Source organism: Chanodichthys erythropterus, chromosome 9 (assembly GCF_024489055.1).
Source record: "Chanodichthys erythropterus isolate Z2021 chromosome 9, ASM2448905v1, whole genome shotgun sequence".
Classification (NCBI taxonomy): domain Eukaryota; kingdom Metazoa; phylum Chordata; class Actinopteri; order Cypriniformes; family Xenocyprididae; genus Chanodichthys; species Chanodichthys erythropterus.
In genome coordinates this window covers 22,115,380-22,138,691 of record NC_090229.1, presented here as the reverse complement: position 1 = coordinate 22,138,691, position 23,312 = coordinate 22,115,380, and the positions used below count along the sequence as shown (strand labels likewise).

General features: G+C 36.5%; 1 protein-coding gene across 10 annotated transcripts; it reads right to left on the bottom strand.

Annotated features, from left to right (window-relative positions):
• Positions 1 to 116: 116 nt before the first annotated feature.
• zgc:136971 (S9 family peptidase) lies at positions 117 to 23,210 on the bottom strand. 10 transcript variants are annotated; one of them, XM_067395059.1, is made up of 26 exons: positions 23,183 to 23,210; positions 22,510 to 22,681; positions 22,037 to 22,341; positions 20,353 to 20,410; positions 18,299 to 18,705; positions 13,697 to 13,829; positions 13,465 to 13,591; positions 13,226 to 13,301; positions 13,068 to 13,143; positions 10,197 to 10,336; positions 9,930 to 10,064; positions 9,682 to 9,773; positions 9,446 to 9,483; positions 9,184 to 9,305; positions 7,556 to 7,616; positions 7,350 to 7,444; positions 7,074 to 7,143; positions 6,860 to 6,945; positions 6,639 to 6,777; positions 6,438 to 6,521; positions 5,631 to 5,711; positions 5,455 to 5,543; positions 5,185 to 5,378; positions 2,816 to 2,918; positions 2,303 to 2,409; positions 117 to 1,841 (listed from the first exon to the last, which is right to left on the bottom strand). In XM_067395059.1, exons 2-26 carry the CDS (start codon positions 22,583 to 22,585, stop codon positions 1,739 to 1,741), a joined length of 2,997 nt encoding a protein of 998 aa, XP_067251160.1. In that variant the 5' UTR covers positions 22,586 to 22,681; positions 23,183 to 23,210; the 3' UTR covers positions 117 to 1,738. The 10 variants fall into 10 exon arrangements, 8 of the variants coding, with proteins under 8 accessions (XP_067251160.1, XP_067251158.1, XP_067251159.1 ...); XM_067395057.1 differs by lacking the exons at positions 18,299 to 18,705; positions 20,353 to 20,410; positions 22,037 to 22,341; positions 22,510 to 22,681; positions 23,183 to 23,210 and adding exons at positions 15,543 to 16,240; positions 16,355 to 16,508; positions 17,128 to 18,231 and having other exon boundaries at positions 126 to 1,841; XM_067395058.1 differs by lacking the exons at positions 18,299 to 18,705; positions 20,353 to 20,410; positions 22,037 to 22,341; positions 22,510 to 22,681; positions 23,183 to 23,210 and adding exons at positions 15,543 to 16,240; positions 16,355 to 16,508; positions 17,222 to 18,231 and having other exon boundaries at positions 126 to 1,841.
• Between the last annotated feature and the right edge of the window lie 102 nt (positions 23,211 to 23,312).

Below are 23,312 nucleotides of genomic sequence, written 5' to 3'. Positions count from 1 at the left end.
GTGGGGTAAGTTGAGCCAATAAGTGGGGTAAGTTGAGCCAGTTTGATTTATTACCTTTTTCTTTTTAATAGGTGAAAATAAAACAGAACAGCAACAGTATATCAGTTTAAGAAACAGGGATCTACCTTAAAGATCACAGAAAACAACTTGTAATGACCAAAAGCAACTGAGGACACATGAACCAAAGTATAACAAAGAAGTCTGAAGGATTTAATTTATGCTATAGTATTTTGCCAACTTAATTCAGTGCACAATCACTGATTCTAGCTGCGTCATATTTATGGCTGTTGTTACTCCAGGCCAACTGGATCTTACCCAACTCCCAGCATTGTCAAGAAAAAATGCTTGAGGAATCAGATAAAGTTAACTTTTTTTTTGTTTTTTTGTTAAGTTGCCACACATAGTTCATGAAAGTACCAACAAAGCAGTGGCTCATTTTAGCCCGGTCTCCCTTTACTCAGTGTGACCTTAAAACTACTCAGATTTTTCTACTTCCTCTAATCTACTTCTGCTTTTCACCCCCTGGCAATGATTTTCTGCTTTTTTAGTGTTTGTGTTTATTCTCAAATTCTCCCTTGCTCTTTAATCTTCCTTTATAAGCATGTCTTCCAGCATCTATGCAGACTGAGACAGAGAGAAAAGACCTATAATGATATTTGACCTGCCAAGACCCAGACACCTACACCAAACCCGATCAAAGGGTGAATAATAAAAGACCTTTCTTTCTCTTTCTCTTACACAGACACACACACACACACACACACACACACACACACACATAGTGGCAGTGGTCTCAGGTGACCTGTTGTGTTCTACTTCTCTCTCTGTGGGTCATTAGCAATGCAATCTTAACAGGGTATAAAGAAATCTGCCCCCTGAGACCGCCAGCATACTGAAAATCCACATGTTACAATTGGCCTTAAAACACTGTAACATAAACCTGGCTGATGCTCAGCATGCCACAAACGGCAAACCAAAATGCCTAATAATAATACAAAAAGCAAGAGTTCATGACAGAAACACAAGAGCTGAATGAATCTGTCAAAGGGGATTTGAAGATTAAGTGTTCAAAGGACAAGAATGTTGCTGAAACTATGAAACAAAGAAATCTTTGAGAGAAGGATCTTTCTTAAGCGGCTGTAAATGAAATGGACACGAGAGTCTTAGATATGTGAGCTGTTACGGCAGCCACCAAAGCTAGCATGCACACCTGGATGAAGTGTATGAACAACACATTTGTCTCTTGTATCATGTTTATAAACATGGAATGTTAAAGATCTTTACAGATACATTTCTGAAAGTAGAAAATAGCTTTTTGCTCTTCTCTTGTACTTCCCATCCAAAATGTAATTTTTTTCATATCCAAACTAAATTTAAATCTACAAACAATCACTGACATGGTAAAATACTGGCATGTCCATCACTGTCCATTAGAAACAGAATGAAGAGCAAACATCTCACAAAAGAGTGTGAAAAGTTCAGTATCACAGTACATAAGTTCAGATTTCTTAACTTATAGACTCCATGCTTTGGCATTTGACCCCTTATTTTAGCAGTGCTGAATTAACATGGACATGTCTGCCCCCTAGTGGACAACGACCTCCATAGCCTGTAACTTTAGCTTCAGTGCAGCATTCATAGACATTCAATTTTGGCAAGAATGTCAAACACAAAGTGTCCAGACAGGGGGAAAAAAAAGCTTCTGATGGATATTTTCATTCGCACTTCTGAGTAAATATCAGTTTAAATGTTCTTTAAACCACAGAACGATGTTGAGGAAGCAGTCAGACTGAGTGTTGACTTTAGACAGCGAGTGACCCTCATCACTGTACCACAACAACCTGAGAAACGGACAAAGAGAAGAGACAAAAAGTGTGTGATAAAGGAGCAGGCTGAAGGGTCAGTGAGATTTTTTTAAAGACATTAATACTTTTATTAGGTTTAGAATGATTTAGACTGGCAGCAAAGATACTTATAAATGTACTTATAACTTTCTATTTATCAAAAAAAAAAACTTGAAAAAAGTATCAACATTGATAATAAGAAAAAATGTTTCTTGAGCACCAAATCAGCATATTAGCATGATTTCTGAAGGATCATGTGAAAGACTGGAGTGATGATTAAAAATTTAGATTTGTAAATTTAGCTTTGCCATCAGAGGAATAAATTACATTTTATAATACAAATTTTAATGGACAAAATAGTGGCTGTTTAATCAGCCTGGTCTATCAATATTAGTGACTAATAGTATCGAAAATAGTATTCAGTATGTTTGTATATTAAATGCTGTGTGTGTGTGTACCTGACAGGTGTATTCCTGCTCTTGAGTGCCCTGTAGAGCTCCAAACCCTGGTGAGGCGATACTCTCCTGTCTCTCCCACCCAACATCAACAAAACAGGAGCACGAATCTAAACACACATACACACAAACCATATTATGGTTTACTATTTACATATTAAGCTTATCATGCTACAAAATGTATGTAAATTAATGACTTTTTCTGTCTGTGTGTGTGTGTGTGTGTGTGTGTGTGTGTGTGTGTGTGTGTGTGTGTGTGTGTGTGTGTGTGCATAGTTTGAGGACAAATTTGTACTCAGAAATGTGCTAAACCTAAGAAAATATCAAAAAACCCTCCTTTTTATGACACCCTCATTTGTAAACATTTTTTTTAACTGTAGAAATGCAGAAAGTTTTAGGGTCCAGTGTTTACTGTATAACTATCTGTACATTAAAACCAATAGAAGTCTGTGCAAATTCCCTATTTAGATAGTTTAGTAAATACGTGTGTATGTGTGTGCACGTGTCAGTGTATACCTGTGCAGCGTGAATTATAGGTGACTTCTCCAGCATGGAAGCAAGGGACTGTGATGTGGGCAACCGGTCAAAAGCATACTGAAGCCCAACAGAGGAATATCTCCTGTAAAGGCATTAACACCATTAGAGTTACCTTTGGCCACTGCAAAAACTGAAATACAGTCTATTGATAATTATCGAACAGATTAAATATTATAATTTCAGAATGCTAAAGCAATACTACATTACTGAATTATACTCAAAGGTTCCTTCCTTCTGCTGGAATACATTAGGCTTAACTGTGTTTTTTCCTGGATCTTAAGAAACTGGTTGTATGCTTTTAAAGACTCAAATCAAAACTGACTACTCTTTTTTTATGGAATATTGCAGTGTTTATTATGCATGATCTATACATGCACAGCATTTAAAAAAAAGAATGCAAAAAAAAAAAAAAGTGTCCTCTACTAAAAAAAAATATTTTTGATTTACAACAATTAAAATGTCTTTATGCTCTTTGAAAAACAGAAAAAAATATAAATATATAAAAAAAAAATATATATATATAAAAAAAAAAAAAAAATATATATATATATATATATATATATATTGATTCCTTGCAATAAACAGATTTGTTTCCATTCAAATGCTCTCTAGAATGAGCATGACCCTGTCCTGATACCACCTGCAACAGACTAGAAAGTAGAATATACTGGTTTTGTCAGTGACATAACTAAAGCTCATCAAATCATTTCATCTTTAACAGCAGGGGAATTAATAAAGGCTGTCAAAGTAAAATTCTAATTTCAAATATTTGTCTAATTTAAAATTAAAATCCACATTCAAATGCGCATTCGAATTTTAGGTGTGCATCAGGCATTATTATCAGTGGTGCATGAGATGGGATGATGTAAGAGTCGTGTTTTAATGTTTTTTGTTAGCCTTTCAAGTTGAACCCACTAGATGTGACACTGCTGCATAGTTCATTTAAACCACTGCAGATATAGAGAAGCTCAATGAGGAGAAGATCTTGGTTACGTTAATTTAAAAGTTTTGCACCTTTTTTTTTTAAAATGATGTTATTTCATTGCTTTGAAAAAACTATTTAATGCAGAGCATTAATATTTTGCTCATTGCACCCTCTTGTGGCCTCATGAGACAAGCCAAGCTTTTCTTCCCCTAACTCAGGGGTCGGCAACCCAAAATGTTCAGAGAGCCATATTGGACCAAAAAAACAAAAAACAAATCTGTCTGGAGCCGCAAAAAATTAAAAGCCTTATATAAGCCTTATATGAAGGCAACACATGCTGTAAGTGTATATTAGCTTAGCCTACTATTAAAATGACTAAGTTGGCTACATATACATAATGAGGTATTCCCGAGGTATATTTTTAAAAACTTCTGAAAGCTACAGAAAAAAAGAAGCAAATGGATCGGTGCAATTCACAGAAACCGCTGGGCTCAAGCAGAGAAACATGGATTTGCAGTTATAATTTTGTGTCAAATTGTTGGATTTTGAGGTAAAAATCATTCCATATATATTGTATTGTTATATATTATGTTGACAAATCATCTATTAAATATTTTCCATCTTATATTCTGCATAATTGTGTGTTTTAAAATAAACACGGACAAAAACTATCCTATAAAACTATATGTTTTAGGGATGGACAATATGACGATATATATAACATTGATATAAGTGATTACGCGGATTTAAACCTACCGATATTGTAGTTATATAAAATATTCACAGGCAGATTTGCTTTATGTATTTCCCCGGCGTCAAATCAGGCACATTTAAATGTCAGGAAACAGGACTCCTCGCTGTATGTCAATATCCATAGATTAGTTTTATTTGACAAGTTGTAAGAAACACTTTCGAGTCCAACCTTTAGTGTAATTCCTTTGTTTTTACTCGCATTTTCGTAGTTTCCTCTATTAAATCCAGTCATGCAGCAGGTTCTTTTGCCACTGAGTCCAGCTGAGGGAGCGCGCTTTCGGCGGGAAAGTGACGTCGATGGCTATGACGCAAATCTACGTTAACAGAAATGTTGAAATGTAATATTTATTATACACATTTTTACAGCATTGGAAAACATTAAGAATGTTTGTGTCATGTTTTTGTCATGTTTGTCCTCCTACAGAAACCATATGAAAACAAAAAATATTTTTTCCATTTTCATACATTTTTGAAAAAGCTCCAGGGAGCCACTAGGGGAGCGCTACAGAGCCGCATGCGGCTCTAGAGCCGCGGGTTGCCGACCTCCGCCCTAACTGAAATTATGCCTTTTAAATTTAAATATTAGTAATATTTAAGTATAAACTAAATTGAGTTTTTTCAGCCATTTTTACAGCCCTAGTACTAATGAATGTAAACATGAGTGCATTACCAGTCTATGATATCACTGGTTCCGAGCAGCGTGGCTGCATTGATGACGGGGTTTCGTGCTGCACATGCTCTGTAGAAATCTGGATACTGACCAACCAGGTGGCAAGCCAGGAAGCCACCATGAGAGCCGCCCATCACTGCCACTCTATCAGGATCGAGAGTCGTCTCATTCTGTAAAGCGCACAACACTGCCCTCTGGACACAAAGAATGACAAACAAGCTAATGCAATACTTTTTTAATAACAGGTACATGTTATTTGCATATACACACCTGAACATCTTTGACATCCTGACTGCCAACATTTCCAAGCAGAGACTCTATGCTATCTTGACCGAAACCAGTGGAGCCCCTGTAGTTCACTGTAATACACAAAATTTTTAAATACTTAAAATCAGTGCTCATTTTCAATTTTGTAACAGGAACTAGAATGCCATATGAACACTCACCCATAAGAACAGCAAAGCCCAGTTTGGTTAAAGCTGCAGCTGTGGCGTTCCAGTCAGCAGCGAAATGAGCGTGAGGACCACCTGCACAGAGAAATATTTTACTATGCATGTTTAGATGTAGTCATTTTCGTCAGTCTGAATTAGACCAATCCAATTTCAGATTCTAAAAGGCTTTCGTAAACATATGCATCACAACACAGCGCACAAGGCATTTATGAAACAGATAACCATATTCAAGTGTTTACTAGGTATGTCGGATCGAATGGTGCCAACTTTAAAACAGACAGAGATAAAAGCACTATGGTATGATTGCGTTTATTTGAATTAATTAATAAGAGAGAGAGAGAGAGAGAGATTGTGCATGTAAATTCCATTTGTGCAGCGTTTTTCTACTAATAGTAAAGCCGTGAGGGTCATTTTGACCCGGAGAGGAACTCCTGAAAATGCTAGTTAACGTTACCGCATTGGACTAAAACTTATTTAACTCGCCCAGGGTATAACTACTTCCCCAAAAGTTGAGAATTTTTCAGTTTTTTGTGTTCCCCCCCCCCCCCCCCACTTTGTTACATTTGTGGTGTTCTCTGTCAAAAATGACAAAAATTTGACTGAATTGTCAGTCAAATTTCATAATCGTGACAGCCCTCTCGAAGTGTTTACATGCTTATTTTTTCATATTGATTGGATTGATTGGATTATTTCAGGAGCCATCAATCTGTTTATTAATGGAGTACTTGGGTGCATGTAAATGTAAGCTATTCATCACAGACATTTAAATTAAAATTACATGGAAAAAAGTGCCAGACTTACCGTGTATATTCACCACTAGAGGAGTTTTTCTTCTCTCTGGAGGACTGTAAGGCTTTAACAAAATTGCTCCAAAATTCAGTCCAGCTATATAGAGGCAGAGAGGAGGAATGAGAAATCATATTGCTAGTAGTGACTGTATCATAATCATAATCATATTGCTAGTAGCGACTGTATAACTGATGATACATCCATGTTACTCACAGAACTGATGGTTCTCCTCTTGAGAAGTCGGTGTGATCAACATGGGCTGCCAACAAAATTCCTCATACACATCTGCTCCACCCAGATTACAAAGCTGCATGTCCTCAGCCTGGTCAACTGTTGAGAGGAAGCCAACTCTCTACAGAAAACACACAAAGTTATATGTATATTCAGAGAAAGATGACTATTATTGTAAAGTGTGTGCACGTGTGTGGTTATACCAGGCAGGGTGGCTGATTTGGAGACGAGCAGCTCATCACCATCAGATCTTTTTGTATAGTCAACAGCTGCACACTCCCAAAATCATCTAGCAAACACAAACCCACAGAATCAACGACTATCACAAATGGCAAGAAACAGTAAATGACACTGACAGTAAAGTGAACAAACGGCCTGAGTCGAAGCAGTCATGACATCACTTTATATTCACACTACCTAGTCTTAGCACATCCAGTCCGCACACTTGTGTGAGTCTTCCTGTTGTTCTGTCAACTGAGAAAACTGCCTAGAAAAACAAATGGTGCAAAATCACAAAATCTTAACACCTGAAATCAGAAATTCAGAATCCACACAGTGCAGACATGTGACTCACACAGGTCTTCTATGCAAGCTATTTAACAGTGGGCCAATTGTTTTGCACTTTTTCATTATTTTGGTAAAGCACCTGTATTTTTTGTCCTTGGCGGTATGTGTATTTATGTATTTGTTTACCTTATTGTTTTCACAGGCACTGCTGAAGAAGATTCTCTCACTGTCTGCAGACCAGCATTGAGAATGCAATGACTCGTATATACCAGCAAACTGACCTGTGAGGGATCATGACATTACTCACTTCAATATCTATTGTGAAAATGCTATACAAATTAAAGTGACTTGACCTCCCTCTTCAATGTGTGCATGTGTTTTCATCTAAGTACCCTTTTCTGCTCGTCTAACCACATCTACCAAAACCGAAGTGCTTCTGTTCTTAATGTCATACTATAAGGGACAAACAAAGACAGAGAAAATAGTTTAATAAATACAATTTTAAATGTATATATACACACACACACATACACACTACCGTTTAAAAGCTTGGGGATGGTAAAAGTTTTGAAACAAGTCTTTTATGCTCACCAATTTTGTATTCATTTTATAGTAAATGTATAGTAAAACTAATATACGTAACATTGTGAAATATTGTTACAATTTAAAAAAATTGTTAGTCTTCAGTGTCAAATGATCCTTTAGAAATCATTCTAATATCCTGATTTGGTGCTCAAATAACATTTCTTATTATTATCAATGTTAAAAACATTTCACTGTTTTTTGGAAACAATCAGTTTTCAGGATTTTCTGGTGAGAAGAAAGCTTAGAGCAGCATTTATTTGATATAGTAATGTCTTTACTGCCACTTTTGATCAATTTAATGCATTCTTAAAGGTGCCCTAGAACCCCTTTTCAAAAGATGTAATATAAGTCTAAGGTGTACTCTGAATTTGTATGTGAAGTTTCAGCTCAAAATACCCCATAGATTTTTTTAAATTAATTTTTTTTAACTGCCTATTTTGTGCCATTATTACATATGCACCGATTAAGCGTGCGGCCCCTTTAAATCTCCCGCTCCCCCGCCCCCACGAGCTCTCAACTGCCTTAAACAGCAAACACAAAGTTCACACAGCTAATATAACCCTCAAAATGGATCTTTACAAAGTGTTCATCATGCATACATCGATTCCTGTGAGTAAAGTATTTATTTGGATGTTTGCATTTGATTCTGAATGAGTTTGAGGCTATGCTCCGTGGCTAACGGCTAATATTACACTGTTGGAGAGATTTATAAAGAATGAAGTTGTGTTTATGCATTATACAGACTGCAAGTGTTTAAAAATGTAAATAGCGACGGCTCTTGTCTCTGTGAATACAGTAAGAAACGATGGTAACTTTAACCACATTTAACAGTACATTAGAAACATGTTAACGAAACATTTAGAAAGACAATTTACAAATATCACTAAAAATATCATGATATCATGGATCATGTCGCTCCATCTGCCATTTTTCGCTATTGTTCTTGCTTGCTTACCTAGTCTGATGATTCAGCTGTGCACATCCAGATGTTCTGCCCTTGTCTAATGCCTTGAACATGGGCTGGCATATGCAAATATTGGGGTCGTACATATTAATGATCCCGACTGTTACGTAACAGTCAGTGTTATGTTGAGATTCGCCTGTTCTTCGGAGGTCTTTTAAACAAATGAGATTTATATAAGAAGGAGGAAACAATGGAGTTTGAAACTCACTGCATGTCATTTCCATGTACTGAACTCTTGTTATTCAACTATGCCGAGGTAAATTCAATATTTAATTCTAGGGCACCTTTAATGTGTAAAGGTCTTAATTTCTTCTTCTTCTTCTTTTTTTTTTTTAAATCTTACTGGCCCCTAACTTTTGAACGGCTGAGTATATAATATAATAAATATTAAACAAAATATTCCATATTTTGGCATTTCATTTAAACATTCCTAAGTGAAATATTAAATCAATCAATCATTTACGTTCTCACCAACATCATGCTCAAGCACTGATGATGTGGTCCAAAGACCTGTCCCTGTAAGTAGACGATCCAACACGAGTCTGGACTCATTCGAGGGCTTGACACAGACACACCTTCAGGTGACAAGCACTCTGAACAGGTCAAAAGTCAAATTGAACAAAAAAAGGTTAAAGGACCAGGAGTTAAACTATATATAAATCAAAGCTCATCATGTAAAGCAAAAGCACTTGTAAAGATGCATACATAAAATGCCTCCTATAAAGAATCTCACCACAGTTCCCTTTCATATCCAAGTAAAAAAGAGCTGATCTGGAAAAAAAGAGAAAATCAGCAAATATTATATTTTTTAAAAATTATTGTGTTTTAAAATCTTGGCACAGGGTAAGTCAGCCAACTGAGATAAGCATCGTATTTAATAGTAGCACTTGAGGGTGGAAAATAACTAAATCAGTAAGGGGAAAAAAAACTGTTAAAGGGATTAAAGCTTTCTTCAACTCCGCCTCTCACCTACGATTGGAGCAGAATTTCAGGCCCAGTCTGAATGGCTCATTCCATTGGCCCACAAAAATGATGCCCCTTCCATTAGGTCCCCACAGGGCCTTGAGAGAGAGCAAGGAGTAGTTCATAATTCAGTTAACATTTACAACACTTGAATTTGAGATTGCTGATATAACATCTACCATTAAAGCCAGTATGGCATAAGATATTTAATTATCAATTAGGCAAATAAGAATAGTGAAATATATCTTGCTTACCTGTCCTGGTGATATATTAGGAGGGACGCCAGCATAAACAATGACTGCAGCTTTATTGAGATCAGCTACACACAAGACTGGACAGCTTTTACCCACCAGCCCTTCACCCCAGTCTTCAACATACACGTTCTTATCCTGAGAAATGCACACAAGACTATAAATAAAACTATAAATTAATTTCTTCTGACATCTAGTTATAACAGTTATTGCACAAGGCTACATCTGGGATAAGCTCAGTTTAGATGATTTGATTGACAGACATCTCACTTGTTCCTCAAGCAACACTAGCCCTCCGTCCTCACTGGCTGATACAATTGATGATTGAGCTGACGGCTCCACCCTCTTCTTCTCAGCCACATACAGCAACTTCTTTTCACATGGTGACCAGGCCAGACATGCAAACTGAGCTAATGATGCACAAAGAAACGGAAGACACACAATCAGATCAATATCCTTACAGACTGATCAGGGCTCCAGACAGAGTAGGTAAAAATCAATAGAGAGCCACTGGTTACTAAAATTAATCATTATTAGCCAAATTACAGAACCACTTAATATATGTCTATTTTAAAGGGGTCATGACATGAGAAATCAAAGTTGTCTTGATTTTATGACATATAAGAGGTGTTTGAACCATTAAAACATACTTCAAGTTACATAGCTTAAAACGTTCTCATTATAAACAAAGCATTTTTTGATGTTGGGTGACCTGTGACGTAGGGGTGGGCGATATGGCCAAAAAAAAAAGTTTTTCCTGTTTGTCTGAGTGGTTTCATCTGGTTTAAAACTAGTGTAAATCACCAAGACGTGTGTTCATCACTGAATTCAAGTGCTTCACACTGGATCTCACAGCACTGTTTAATGGTCGCATGACTGAGACCAATCAGAAAGTAAACGCAACTTCTCTAGTAAGCTCGTGCTTTGCTACCATTTGGACTTTGAGCAAAGCAGATAAATGGAGCTCTTGATACAGTTTTATTGAGAAAAATTAAATCGCGGTAATTATCATTTGCATATGACTGCCTCCAGAGCAAGACATCAACGAATAGTTATATATATTTGCACCGTAGGCCTACGTGGATATGAGCATTGCACTACATAAAAAGCGATTAGAATCCATTATAATCACAGATGCTGTCTACACTGGATACAGCATACAAATGCGCATTCAATTTCTGACATACTCCACGGACTTGAGTCTGTCGACAACAGGACAAATGGAAGAGTGAACGAACGTTTGCTTTGACACGTCCAGTTTAAACAGCTCGTTAGCATCTCTGTACAGACTTAAGAAGGATCTCAGCATTGGAAAAAGTGGATGTTTTGTATTATTTAATGGCGTCCCGGATTGCATCGGAGGATTATATGTTTGTTCAGAGCATTTTGTTTTGTAAACAAGGCACAGTGTAATGGAGAGTTCACAAAGGAAATTTTCTTAAAAGAACAACTCGTGGATCTGACAGCAGTTGCATCACAAACCGCAAGAAAGAAGTTTCTTGTTTTACCAATGTAGGGACTGTGTTAATTTATATGATAAATAGCATATAATCAGGAAACTAAATGAGGTACACTAAACTATACGAACAAGTTGACATTCTCTTGATTTGTGCTTAAAGTGCAATAATTCTGATGAAATAAATCTCAAAATACAACAATCATTGTGATTATAATTTTAAGAAAAATAACCATGATTACCAATTTAACCATTATGTAGCATGACAAGTTTTCATTGACTAAAATTAGACTAAAATGCTTAGACATTTCTTTGACTAAAACTTGACTAAACAAAAGTAGGGCAAGGTGACTAAATATGATAAAAACTAAAAAGTACATTTGATACAGGACTAAGTCTAAAGGGGAGGTCACACTGCACGTTTCGTTCCATTGACTTCCATTCAAACGCATGGGAATGCATCAGACCGGAAACGCAAGAAATTTCGCACGTTCAAAGTCTGTTGTGACCGCAGCTTAAGGGTGTGTTCACACTTGTAGTTTGGTTCTTTTGGTCTGGACCAAAAAAAGAAAATCATATATTTAGCCCTGGTTCACCTTGCATTCACACTGTCATTTTTAACACCAAACCTAAAGATACAAACACATAAAAACGGCTTTTGTGACGTATATTTTGTGATGGAACTTGCTGAACAACCAAAACAATGCTGTGTGCTTGCTGAGATAAATGTGCTCACTGTATGAGTGAACATATGATGGTATATGATGGAGCTAACAACTTGTGAAGAACTTATAAAATGTGCCTTGTGACATCATATCCTGTTTTTGGTTTGTTTACTTCCGTGTTGCATTCACATTTTATTCGAACCGCACCAGAGCTTGTTTGGAAGTTGTTTGGTGCGCACCAGGGTTCGGACGATAGAGTTCACACTTATTCAAATGAACCGCACTAACAGAGCAATCGCATTAGGGTTCATTTTAATCAAACATGTCAAGTGAGAACACACCTAAGACTAAATTAAAAACAGCTGACAATATTAACACCAATTAGAAGTGAACCTCAGAAAACTTTTTTTTTTTAAATCCCTGTCATGACCCCTTTAATATATTTATAAATGTAAATTAATCTTGTGAATTTTCAGCATCATTACTCCAGTCTTCAGTGTCACATGATCCTGCAGAAAACGTTCTAATGCTGATTTGGTGCTCAAGAAACATTTCTTATTATTATCAATGTTGAAAACCATTTTTTGGTCAGGATTCTTTGATGAAAAGTGCAAAAGAACAGAAATAGAAAACTTTCTTTACTGTCACCCATGATCAATTCAATGTGTACCTGCTGAATAAAAGTATTAATTTCTTACTGACCCCAAACTTTTGAATGGTACTGTACATATTGTCATATCAAAAACAGTCTGATATAAGACTGATATAAACATAAACCTGAAGTGCACCTCACAGTAAAGGTTCTCAGTACATCCCAAATGAGACATGCCCGTAAATGGCTGATGGTCCATCGAGTGAGCTAGTTTTTAGATTTAAACTCTTGTTTTAGAATTTGGGCCTAATTCATTACAAAGAACAAGCTCAAAAGGGTAATTTGTTCACAATTAGCCGTATTTGGCCCACAGGCCAGTGATTCGAGACTCTTGGTGTGTAACACAAACAGCAAAAAGTGTTTCTCACCATCTTCGTACACTTTTCCATGCTTATTCAGAGCTATGAGGTCCAAGCTTTTCTCCAGACCATTTTGGCCCCAAACCTACCAAAAGAAAGAAAAACAAAGATAATTAATATATTTTCCTCACCTTAATATGTGAATTTCAAAAGATATCAGCCATTACCTCCAGGTACTGATGTCCTGCTTCCTCCCGGATGACAGCTTGAAGAGTCCCAGAAGGAGACTGACAGCTGAGCAACCTGAGTGAAAAAATTAATCTTGATGACGGGTGTGTTGTCTACATGTAGGCAAAACTATCTTTCTTTTCACCTCTTGAGGATACATGAATATCTGCATTATATATATATATATATATATATATATATATATATATATATATATATATATATATATAAAACTTACTCTTTCTCTATATGTGAGCTTGTTCCAGATGGCAGAACGAGCTCTATTGTGTCGTGTTTACACAGTAGAGTCCATCTCTGAGAGAAACGCAGTTTCACCCCTCTCTCCAAATCACACTGACTCCATTCTACAGAGAAAGAGAGTTGAAAAGCTAGCACCATAAAGTTTTAATATTACTACACTATGCAAATACACCATAAAATTACACGACATAACTCTCCACTAAACTCACTGGCCAATACAGTGATGCACCGCTTATCGCTGGCAGTGTCCACAAGCTCATCAGCGACCACAGAGGCCGAGATGGGTACAGGAAACCTGATACAGTGTCTGAACACATCTCTGATCACACTCTCCATGGCAATCTGAAACCACAAACATATTAACTACCAGTCAACAACATGAACAGAAAACAACATGAGTAAGCAAACCTGAACCAGCCTTACTTGTGGGCTGAGACTGGCAATAGCCCTTTTTACATTTAGAGCCCACTGACTATATACAGTATATAAACTTAAGTTCATGATACCAGTGTACAGCAGCATTCAAAACTCAAAATGTGTTATATGTAACGCAACTAATTTTTAATCAGCTTCTAGTCCCCCATTTAGACATTATTTAACTCGTTTTATCTCACCGGTCTGTTTAACGCTATGATAACGATACGCTTCCGGTAAGCTCATAAAAATGTTTATTCTGTCAATAATAAAGCAACATGTTAATAAGAATAAAAAGACTGTCCGGACATTAAAAAGTAGCATTGGTTCCGTTCGCACCTTACAATAGATGTGGGTCAGAAGGGCGCAAATGCAATATGGCTAAAACAGCAAAAACACACCCCTCCGCAAGGCATGTCAACAACAATAATCCACACCGGTCGAGTGAAGTGAAGTGGACCGTCGTGACAGAAGAGAGAGATCGGGAAAAATCGCTGGAGAGTCGATGAGAGCCGATGTTTCGACCGTCGTCAAAGCGCTTTCTGTGCGGACGCGTCCATTCTGCGGCTCTGAGGGGGGTTCGGCTTTTTCATCACACTTTCGACACAACGATCTTTATTTAACTGCGCCAATATTTAAGAACTGCTTGTTTTAATTATATAACCCATAGCATCATATGAAAAGTATTGTGTTTCGTAAATAAATACATAAATATAAGTTACACAGAATCAAGCCACAACACAACAAAAATGCTCCCGCTCCTTTTTCGGCCACAAGGGCTTCACACTAGAGGTGATGCTCTAACGATCCAAACTTTGAACATTTTTAGTGTACCAATCTTCTTCTTCTTTTTAATAAGCCCTTCAACTGCATTTATTAAGTCATTTATATGCATATACGAATTTAAAGTATCATTTAAAAAGATTGGTAAAGTAAAAGTCATTTGAAATTTAGATTTTGTTAGACCATTTCCTCTAGTATGAAACCCAAATGTAAGCTTTTTAATGCATCCTTTACATGAAATGACTTGGCTGATTTAATATGTGCAAAGTTCAAGGGTCCATAAAAAAAACATTGGAATGGTAAAAACTGGTTAGAAGCTGTTTGGTAGTAGAAGAGCTGGAATTTTCTTTAAAAAAACAAAACACCATTTCCATTGGGTGGATACAGACACATTTTGTCATTACTATTATCATTCACAATATCAGTCTGCAAAGGAGTCAAATACATCATCGTTGTCTGAACTCGGAAAAGCCCAGAATTTGTCTGGTTCGAGTGAAACATTGCAATGGACTTGTGTACACAGATTACTTTTTTTTTAACACGGGCAGTGCCAAATGTGTGTTTTTTATTGTTGTCCCCAAACTATGGTAATATGAGGAGTGTTTACACATCTATATACTGTTTTTTTTGTATTTTCAGAAATCCATTTATTTGTCTCATCTGAAAGACCTTCCTTATTGAGAGGTGTCTCATCTTCAGCGGAAATAAGACAGTAAACTAAAGACCAAAGATGAATGCACTGTAAGCCTATTAATCCACTCCTCTGGAAAAACTCAACGCAAATCTGCACTTTTCTATTTCAAATGCTTCTTTATGGAGATTTCCCCATGTATATTTCTGAACATGTATAGGTCTTACTGGTCCAGTGACTGGTCCTCCAACAGTGACATTTCCATTTTTACGGCCAATGCCCGTTGATGGACGATGGTGATTTATATTGATATCTAGAGAAGACAAAGAATGACGTCTTTGAATGTGAGTTTTGATGTTTTTTTTGTTCAAAATCTTGTTGCAAAAGCAGCACATTGTTCGCTTTGGCCTACACTTAAGTATTTTTTTGTTACTGGTTGAGATGCTTTCAGTTGTGTTGGCAGACACAATATTTTGAATGTCTGAGGGCATTACATCTGTAGGATGTAAAACAGCAGTCTTTGATCCTGTCATTGAATTTGGTGTGCTGGAGAAATGTTCCATTTCTGAGGCACCGTGGTCAACCAGTCTGATGCGTTTTGAAGAAATAATGGAAGATCCAGAGGTGCTGGCAACTGGTGGAGAAGTCAAAGCTGGAGGTAAACCTAGATTGGTTATAGGTTTAGAGATAAGATCACATGTGGCAGATACTGTTGAGATGCTGTGGGACGTTGGAAAGTTAGTTGGTTTTATAGGACATGTTTCTACTCTGGAAGGTTCTGTAGATGTCATTTGGACTTTGGCTGATGCACATTTCTGCACATGATTAATAAATAAGTTTTTTCTAATTATAATATGAAAGCAGCAGAAGCAGTGATAGTGTCCACTTTCTATACATCCCAAGTGGCATTTATACATTTTATACCCTGTAAAAAGAAGAAGAAATATATATAAGTATACACATAATTTTATATGCTGACAATAATTTCAGTGCGAATTTGATTTTGTGTGCTTTATAACAGATTTACTCTAAAACATACCTTTATGCTTGACAGCAGACCTCTCATGGGTCTGTACATGTGCCACCAGAGCAGGATACTCTCCAGTCTTTTTACAAAACAGGCATTTGTACTCATTTTCAGCAAGTGAAATAGGTCCAGGAGAACTCCCCTCATTCAAAATGGTAACATGAAACTAGAAATAAATAAAATAGTTATTAGAACTCTTTAAAAGTCCACATCAACCAAAATGATAAACATTGAATTTATAAAATGTGTATGTCTGAAGGATTCAGTACAAACGAACAATGGTTTTAAGACACTCTCAAACACACTTAAATTGACATGGGTAAAGTTGGTTTTATATTCGCACAATTGGACATCTGTATTCAATAGCCTTGTTAATAACACTACATTGGACATTCAGCGGACATTCACAAGTAAATTAAAACAATACTTGCCTATTTTGATCGACTGTGAAAAATGTTGTAAGTTGACAATCGTTGGTTGTCAATATCATGTCGCTGCTTAAAATTCGCAAACATTAATTAATTGCACATTTATTGTAAAGTCTGAATTTATCAGAAGTCCGAATGTGTGAATATAAAACCAACTTTACCGAAGAACACCTATTTGCGGCAGTTCAGAGAGATGGATAGACTATATATTTTAACTATTTAATTTATTCTTGTTTATTTAAACTAAAACCTCACGCTATACAAACCACACACATTATAAGAACTTTATTTATTACAGAAGTCCAATTCGGATGAAAATAGAAGACAGAAGAGGGAAAACACGACCAGATAACTTACTTTAAAACTTAAGCTACATGATGCCACGTCCCGTGCCATATTACTGTATAAACAACAACAAAGACAAAAGCTAATATTTATTTCAATAACTTACTTTCTCATCTCGACATTGAACCATCTTGACATCAAATTCGCGCGTCTATCTTGGAGTGGGCGTGGGAGTGTTGCTGTTGTTGTTGCTAGGCGTTTCTTCTTTTTCTTCTTGTTTTAATGGCCGCACACTCCTTGGCAGTATTACCGCCACCTACCTACTGTATAACTTACATGGGTGATAGTAGGCGTTTCTTGTGATGGACGTGCCTTTAATAAGCGTGGTTTGTAGCCTTGCAGGACACAGACAGACCCTCCTATGTATTGGCTCTTTTGGGAAATTCAAGAGCTCATAAAAAATATTTTGGTACAGTAAAAACTGTTCAAAAGTTGTGTTTCGTTAGTCCATTGCCAGTAGTATAAAGCCTACATGTTAGCTTTAACACACCCCCTGAGTCTATAGAAACGTCACCGTGAAATTGGCTGAATGCACAAGTTTTGTACACGAGCACATGGGAGCAATTCAACTGTGTTGTGGCTATTCGTTTTGTTGATAACTTGTATTTTAGTTGGTTGTGTTGTGCACTACTGGGCCACCGTAGTATAGTTCACCCACAAAAGAAATCTGTAATTGCATTATGTCATTGAAAACTTGGATGAATCATTTAGGAAACACAAAAGACTAAATTCTGAATAAAATGAGGGTGAATAATTGGGTGAACAGTCCCTTTACTCTAAATCAGGAAAAAAGGAACAGTTCCCCTTTTTTTTCATTATTATTATTATTATTATTATTATTATTATTATTATTATTATTTCAGCAGAACCCCTTTAAACTAAAATATTGCCCCCCAATAATTTAACAATAAAAATGCATATTCACAGTTCTCTGATGTCAGTAAATGTCACATGACAAGCAGTTAAACAACTAAAATATTATAAGTGTTTATATAATAAAGTGTTTTATAATAAAAATTGTTTATGAAGTGTTTTATTTTGTCATTATATTAAAATTATTTATTTTAATTTTACATTAATTGTTAGATTTCCCAGGAATTCATAAACCCCAGTTTGGCAAACTGCTCTAAAGAGTAAAAAAAGGCAGCATACTTTGGAAAGGATGAATTTCTACTTCTCTCACCTTCTGTTGTTGTCGCAAAGGGAGTCTCTGTTGTTTTGGGTTTTTCACCTGAGCAGGGGCGGGTTTCTCCTGGTTTGAAACTTGATCTGGATGCTTTCTTCTTAAATGCACCTGCAGATTCTTCCTGTGCAGCATTAAACCACAGAAAGGACACAGATCTTGTGCGTCGGATCTGGACCTTTGTGGGATGGTGTTTTCAACGGGTGTGTGTCCAGTGAACATCTCATTTACCAAAGTCTGTATGGCGACATCAGCCTCTATAGGATGAGGATTGGCAGCAGAATTTGAGGCGGTGGTTTCTGTGACATTGTGATCCACTACAGAGAGATTTACAACTGAAGGACCTCCTTCATCCACTGGGGATTTAGATGGCTCATCTGTTCTCACCTGCATAATCCTTCCTTCACCTGAGATTAAAGAGAGTACAAATATTAAGGTCTCTGATCAGAGCATGTCAATATGAACAAGACTCATTATACATTACACACTGGATTTCATAGTCCTGTTTTTTGGATTTAAAGTCACCATGAAATCAAAATGGACAATTCTTGTTTTGTTTTTTAATGGAATATTGCAGTATTTATTTTAAATGATTTATCCACACACATTTTTTTTTTCTTAAATTATGTGCCTTTGAAATCTATAATCAAAATAACAACATATCTTCTCTGATGATGCGTTTACTGACGTGAGGGCGGGACAACCTGTCACTCACATGAGATCACAGCAAAAGCAAACCACAACCATCAAATGACTCAGTCAATTCCCAATGTCCCACCCTACATTTTTTCACAGTTCAATAAGCCATTTCACTTGTATATATTTCACAATAAGGAAGAAAAGACTATAGGAACTTCATTTTCATTCCAATTTAGAGGCTAGAATGCACTGCACTACTTTTAAAATCTGAAAGGATTTTAAAACAGCAGGCATCATACACTTGCCGAAAGACTGATGATCATACACTACCAAACTTTCAAGTTGTTCTGAACGCAACAAACTCACACAGAAACCTGCATGAAAAATGAAATGTTTAATGGTCTGAAGTGAAAAAGTTTGATTCTTTGCACATCATACAATTATGCAAAACTGATTTCTCAAAAACTGTAGACTGGCTCTGACTTTCCAGACTGCATAACAGGGCAAAAATCTGGGCAAAAGTGTTGTGTTGTTTATTCCAGCCTTTAAATCTGTTTGTTGAATTCAGTATCTAAAGTACTAGAAAAAACACAAAGTCCTTAAACTCATTTTAAAACATCTCACTGAAGAAAAACAGTTGCCGCCACTATTTATGTTCCTGTTGGGCAAGTGTTAAAAGGGATGTTACCAAAGTCCCTTTAAGACAAGTCATTTCACTCGGCAGCCATCGTTGAAACGCCTCTCGGGAATGCAAGTGCAGCTCCTATCTCTTTAAATGGGGAAACATCAAATTCTCCAAAGCTGTTTGCCAAGCTTTTGATTAAATTTCATATTTGAAATCTCGTCTCTTGTGTGTCTCATTTCGGAGGCGCACGTCTGACTGTTTCTATAGGAACCGGAGCTTCTAACGGCCGCTGCAGTGACTCAGTGACTTTACCAATTGGTGATTGTCTCTTATTTAGAAGGCAGGACTTATTCCGCCATATTGTGCGTTCCACTTTCTCCCATTCAAAACAATATGAGTGACACATCTTGTGTTATTCTATAGTCTTTGATGTTACATAGGCTATAATTCAGTTCAAGCTACCATTGTATCACAAACTGCACAGTGTTCGCTGTATAGTTTTTAAAAAATTGATGTTAAAACAGCATGCAAGGATAAATGTTTCAATCCTATAGTATTGTTATGACCTCATCATGTTGTTTAATTTAGCAAGTGGAGCCCTGCCTTACTTATTTAGCATTTTTTATTTTAATGCTTTGTGTTTTTATTTTTGCACTATGATCAAATAACAAGTGAAAATGTTTAACTCTGTGCCTGATATTACTTCATTCCCTTGTCACACTAGAAATAGAAGGTCACGATGAGCACACTGCATTATGCAGAAGGTTTTCTGTTTGATGAGACTCATTACCTGTGGACCGTTGCTCTGAATCAGTGGGCCCCGGGCTCGATGTCTCCTCACTTACAGCCTGCAAAAGCAAAGGACCAAAATTGTTTTGTATGTTTATATCAATTTCCACAGCTTTATAAATTTTGACACAACAAAGCCCTATTAAAGGATTTTAAGGGATGATTTTTCTGCCATCAGTTTATGATGATTCATCGAAATGAAGATTTTTAAAAAATGTTTTAGTGCATTAGTATTAGGGGGCATTTACACGACACCGTTTTCAACTAAAAATTTTAAACTTTTATGCATTTTGTCCATTCATTTATGTGACAATGGCATTTTGAGGGCCTGAAAATGCAAACTTTTGAAAACGGGTTTCAAAGCGCAAGTTTTTGAAAATTATATAATTATCGCCTCTGTGTAAACTACAAAAACGCAAATCTGCGAAAATGGTGACGTCATGCAGTTTATAGCCTGCGCAGTGTTTCTTTACAAAGTGACATCGCCAACTACTGGCCTGGCATACATAATACAGCATTTTCAGTCGTTTTTGCAGATCCGTGTAAACGGGGATCGTTTTGATAACGTTGTTATAAGCAGAAGAACGCAAAGGAAAAGTTTTTCAGTTTTTAGTACATCATTGTTGTGTAAACTCCCTTTAATGTTAAAGGGTTAGTTCACCCAAAAATGAAAATTATGTCATTAATGACTCACCCTCATGTCGGGTTAGTTAGATGTGTTAGTCACATCAGTGGGTTAGTTAGAAGTTTTTGAAGCATCGAAAATACATTTTGGTCCAAAAATAACAAAAACTACGACTTTATTCAGCATTGTCTTCTCTTCCGGGGCTGTTGTCAATCCGGGTTCAAGACTCCGCAGTGACTCTCGCTGCTGATATAAGACGCTGCTGACATGTTATCCAGTGCGCCCGAGCTTCGTTTACAGTCTGAGGGAGACGCACACTGTATTCAAGCTATTCTACATTGTTTGTATTTTGGTATTGCTATATTTTTTTTAAATGGTGCGTAAGTGTGCATGTCGCGGATGTCCTAATCGCCAAAAACAACCACGGCGACATAAAAGTGCATTACTAATGCCGACAGATGAAAGGATTCAATGGAATCAATTCAGTGGAATCAATTCAATGGAATCAATTCAATGGAAAGGATTCCGGAAGAGAAGACAATGCAGAATAAAGTCGTAGTTTTTGTTATTTTTGGACCAAAATGTATTTTCAATGCTTCAAAAACTTCTAACTAACCCACTGATGTCACATGGACTACTTTGATGATGTTTTCATTACCTTTCTGGACATGGACAGTCTACCGTACATACATTTTCAATGGAGGGACAGAAAGCTCTCGGACTAAATCTAAAATATCTTAAACTGTGTTCCGAAGATGAACGGAGGTCTTACGGGTTTGGAACAACGTGTGGGTGAGTCATTAATGACATAATTTTCATTTTTGGGTGAACTAACCCTTTAAAATATATAACAGATCCTTAAATCATTCTATGTAATAATGGTGGAAATTTTGTGCAAATGTGATACATTTTTTCCAGAATTTTTAATAAATAGTAATAGTAATCTTTTGTAAAATTTTAAATGCCTGTCACTTATGGCCAATTGACCCTTTTACTGACTCCAAACTTTTTAACGGTAGTGTATAAAGACACATAAAAAACAAAAGTAAAAGAAACTTACCATTTTAGGGCACATGCGCTGCTCAAAGTTTGCTTTTGTTGGTCTGATTTTCTGAGGATCCTCAGAGATCAGGCTCTTGTGTCCTTCACTGACAGGCATTTCCTCAGAGGCAGTCAGATGAAGATCTGGTGCAGGTGAATTCTCCTCCGATTTCAACTCCACAACTGTTATCTTGGGTTTTTTGTTCTCACACATTGCCAGGTGTTTTAGAAAACCATCTTTCCTCATAAAAGTGGATGTGCAGCTGATGCAGTGAAAGTGTGGAGCAGTTCTGCACTTTAAATGGCATTTGAAAATGAAGAATTCTGGAAGAAGATTTTATTATAATGATTATCCTTCAATAAAATTATAGAAAATTTTAAGTCTAGAAGGAAGAGAATAATATTTATTCCGGTGACTTCACTACTTGAGACACTTTCAGGTAATAAATATTCAATATGCATGTCATTTCTCACACATTATTTAGCACTTGCCTTTGTGTCGTATTGCTCTTCTTCTGTGACCCTGTAAATGTTTCAAACATTTGCTTTTGATGGTGGGTTTGAACATCTCAGGCCCACAGAAAGGACAGTGGTACAAGGAACAACAGTCCTCACATCTCTGGACAGCTGGCTGCTCCTCTCCTCGCAAAATAGTTTTGTGTAGCTATGAAATGTAGGGAAAAACAATCTTAATACACACATGAAAATCTTATTTCTTCTCATTATGAGATAAAAAAAAAAAGATAAATAACCTAGGGCAAAATATGTTTGCCTGCACCAAATCTATCTGAATCTGCATTTTTATAAAACAGGGAATTTCAATTTCAAATCCAAATTTGAATTTAAAGCCAAATTAATGTCACATTAATGTGGCCAGGCCCAAAACACAGTGCGTTTTAAAGTATTTTGGTATCTTTATTGTACAATTAATTTATTACAAAACAAATTCTCTGAAATAACAGTTGATCCTTTGACGGACTCCTCCAGCCAGGGGCCGATTAGCAGGTCTGCAGTTGGTCGCTTCTTGTCGCTGCATCCAACTGTTAATACTCACCTGTAGCGTTATAAACTCTGTATTGTGGTACGATTGCTTATTCTTTCATGACACAATGTGAGGTGATATATCTACCCTTATTGTTAAGTATGCAGAAACCTTATAATTTACCTCTGTATGTTGACGTGTATGGCTAAACATTTTAGTCAAGAACCCGATGTTTTGTCTGAAATCTCGCGAGATTACCCATGAGCTAGATAGCTTTTCAAAATAGTTACAAAACAAGAGTCATTTAAAATAT

Coding starts and splice junctions, on each gene's coding strand:
- zgc:136971 (XM_067395057.1), bottom strand. CDS start 17,166: ATGGCACGGGACGTGGCATCATGTAGCTTAAGTTTTAAA. Junction 10,065..10,196: donor TAGTGTTGCTTGAGGAACAA/GTGAGATGTCTG, acceptor TGCATTTCTCAG/GATAAGAACGTGTATGTTGA. Junction 2,410..2,815: donor CTATAATTCACGCTGCACAG/GTATACACTGAC, acceptor ATGTGTGTTTAG/ATTCGTGCTCCTGTTTTGTT.